The sequence below is a fragment of the Vollenhovia emeryi genome, unplaced genomic scaffold (assembly GCF_000949405.1).
Source record: "Vollenhovia emeryi isolate VEMERY1.0 unplaced genomic scaffold, V.emery_V1.0 DF944220.1, whole genome shotgun sequence".
In the NCBI taxonomy this organism is placed as follows: Eukaryota; Metazoa; Arthropoda; class Insecta; order Hymenoptera; family Formicidae; genus Vollenhovia; species Vollenhovia emeryi.
The window spans coordinates 1-2,648 of NW_011962146.1; the positions used below are offsets into that span (position 1 = coordinate 1).

Below are 2,648 nucleotides of genomic sequence, written 5' to 3' on the forward strand. Positions count from 1 at the left end.
CCATTATACTTCTGTAGTACTAAATTGTCATTGTATAACGAGCTAGAGGTTATATTTCAATATTTTTAGTTTTTACCAATTGCAAATTTCATAAAACTAATAAAAATTCTTTCAGAGTACTAATTCTTACGATATTAATACCGATATTGGTATGGGCTACATTTCTTTTGGCAATTGGCGATGATCCAAAGAACTTGAATATCGGGATTGTTAACGATGAAGCTGGCAATTGCGACAGCAGCAACTTTGGCAATATTTGGAATGATGAAATCAGCTGCCACTTCAGCAACCTCAGTTGTAGATTCCTGAACAATTTGGACGACTCCATTGTGACACAGGTGTAAAAATTTAAAAATTAATCATGTAACGTAGTTATTTAATGACGTTGTACATACAATATATTTATTAAAGTAGGATCAAATAAGCTTGCAAAATGCCTACTCAGTGCGTATGTGGACGCTCTTTATTGCTCTTACCACAAATGCAAGACGAACAAATTTATGTTTCAATCACAAGAGCTCACTCTAACGTTTTGCACGGGTAGGCTTTCCACTAACGGCTCCACTCGGCTAACGCACTGTTGCCGAGAGTAAATACAGAACAAAGCACACTCGAAAGTCCTAGGACTAGAAATATCAATATACGAAAGACACGACACATAAATATAATGTAGCGTGCACGGATGTTTTTAATGTATTATGGTTAAAATGGCACTATCTGTATTCTCGGTATCCATTTGTCTGTCACCTATTTATTCCGATACACATTGGAAAAATTTTATTCAATATAAATTAATAGAAACCGATTAATAATCATTAACACGTTTATTGATGATTCTCATTAATTATATTGTGTTTTCAGAAGTACTATAACAATATTTCAGAGGCGAAATATGATATTCAAAGAGGAGAACTTCATGGTATAATATATTTTCAGCAAAATTTTTCTGAAGCTCTAAAAATACGAGTGGAACATGTTACTTTCGCGAAGGATTCCGATCTTCTTGCTAGTCAGATTCAAGTTTTCCGTGATATGAGCGGTACGCTATATGTTGTACAGAGCATTCTACGAATAGTTAAAGAAATTTTATTAATTTGTATATGTATATGTATGTATACACAACACTCGCGCGCGCGCACGTAGACAAGTATCTTTAAATAGAAAGTTTTATTAATTAAAAAACCACACGAAAAGGAATTCAAGAGCTTAGATTACGACGATTGTACATCCTAAATATTTTGACATAAACGACATGTAAAATAATTAATTTGTTATAAAAATTTAAATTTACAATGTCTTTTGTCACAGAAGCACCAATTGGAGGTTTTCTACAGAAGAAGCTATATGGATGGTTTTTAGAGGTTATTGAGGCTATTATGAGGGACTGCAAATATATACCAAGATTAGCCACTCCGCCGATTCGAGTTAGTATATTTTATAATCTTCAATTTTATAAGTAAATCTCTCTCTCTCTCTCTCTCTCTCTCTCTCTCGCGTAATACTACGAGAAAAAATTCAATTTTCTATCCTTTTCAGTTTGAAGATCCTATATATGGTACTACTGATTTAAAGTATATAGACTTCGTGATACCATCAGTTCTATTAGTGTAAGAAAAAGTCATGTCAACATAATAAACAAAACTTAATCTACTAAACTACTTATAGTTTTGTAATATATTTTTGCAGAATAGCCTTCAGTTCGGGCAATGCAATCTCTTCCTTCTTGACAATCATAGATCGAGAGGAGGGTGTCTGGAATCGAAGCGTAGTCCAAGGTATTAATTTCTTAATGACACTACGAAATAGATTTTACGATTATTTCTTTGCCTTTGTATATTTTATCACATTAAGGTGAATATATTGTACATGCGTGACAGGGGTAAAAGTACATGAAATTCTGCTGTCTCACATTGTGGTTGAGAGCATCTTCGCAGTTATCCATACCATTACGGTAATACTCATAGTCTTCCCTATATGGGGTTTGGAATGTAAAGGATCAATATTCGTTATAATCTTCCTTCTCTTTCTCAACGAGTTTTGTGGACTGATGTGTGGTGAGTACTCCACTCTGTATATCAAAAAGCGTACAGCAGCAATTCGGAACCTAATGAAAATTTTTTAAAAATAACATACAATAGAAAAAACAAAAACCATTAAAAGGAAATCCGCCTAAAAAACATTAAATTTTCTAAATAACATGTTCAAAAAACACGATAGAAAACCAAATATATTGCCATGAAAAAGGAGTGAAATCAAAATGATACTCCAAGTATATTTATTAGAGATTCACTGCCAGTACTAGAAATATATAGTTTACGTCACGCGTGCAATATTTTCAATACTGACAATGAATATCGGAACGCAGCCTTAATATAAAACATGAAAGACATTTAAAACATTTAATACGGTGGCCAAATAAAATTTTGAGAATATGAAATGCAATAAATGGCACAATAGAGAGGCGTAGAAATTGAAAAAAGAGTAATTACGATAACAAGCAACAAATTATGCGGAAAAGACGCGCGGGGACGCGGAAAAGCGGAAAAGACGCGCGGATATGCGGAAACGCGGAAAAGACGCGCGGGGATGCGGAAATGCGGAAAAGACGCGGAAAATACGCGCAGAGACGCGGAAACGCGGAAAAGACG

General features: G+C 34.2%; 1 protein-coding gene across 1 annotated transcript; it reads left to right on the forward strand.

Moving 5' to 3' along the window:
- Window positions 1-46: 46 nt before the first annotated feature.
- Window positions 47-2,137, forward strand: LOC105563806 (ABC transporter G family member 20-like; the record flags this gene model as incomplete). Its single annotated transcript, XM_012015726.1, has 6 exons — window positions 47-338; window positions 862-1,039; window positions 1,309-1,424; window positions 1,537-1,607; window positions 1,687-1,775; window positions 1,878-2,137. Coding segments are annotated over 6 exons (991 nt in total), but the record flags the coding sequence as incomplete, so codon positions are not given.
- Window positions 2,138-2,648: the final 511 nt, after the last annotated feature.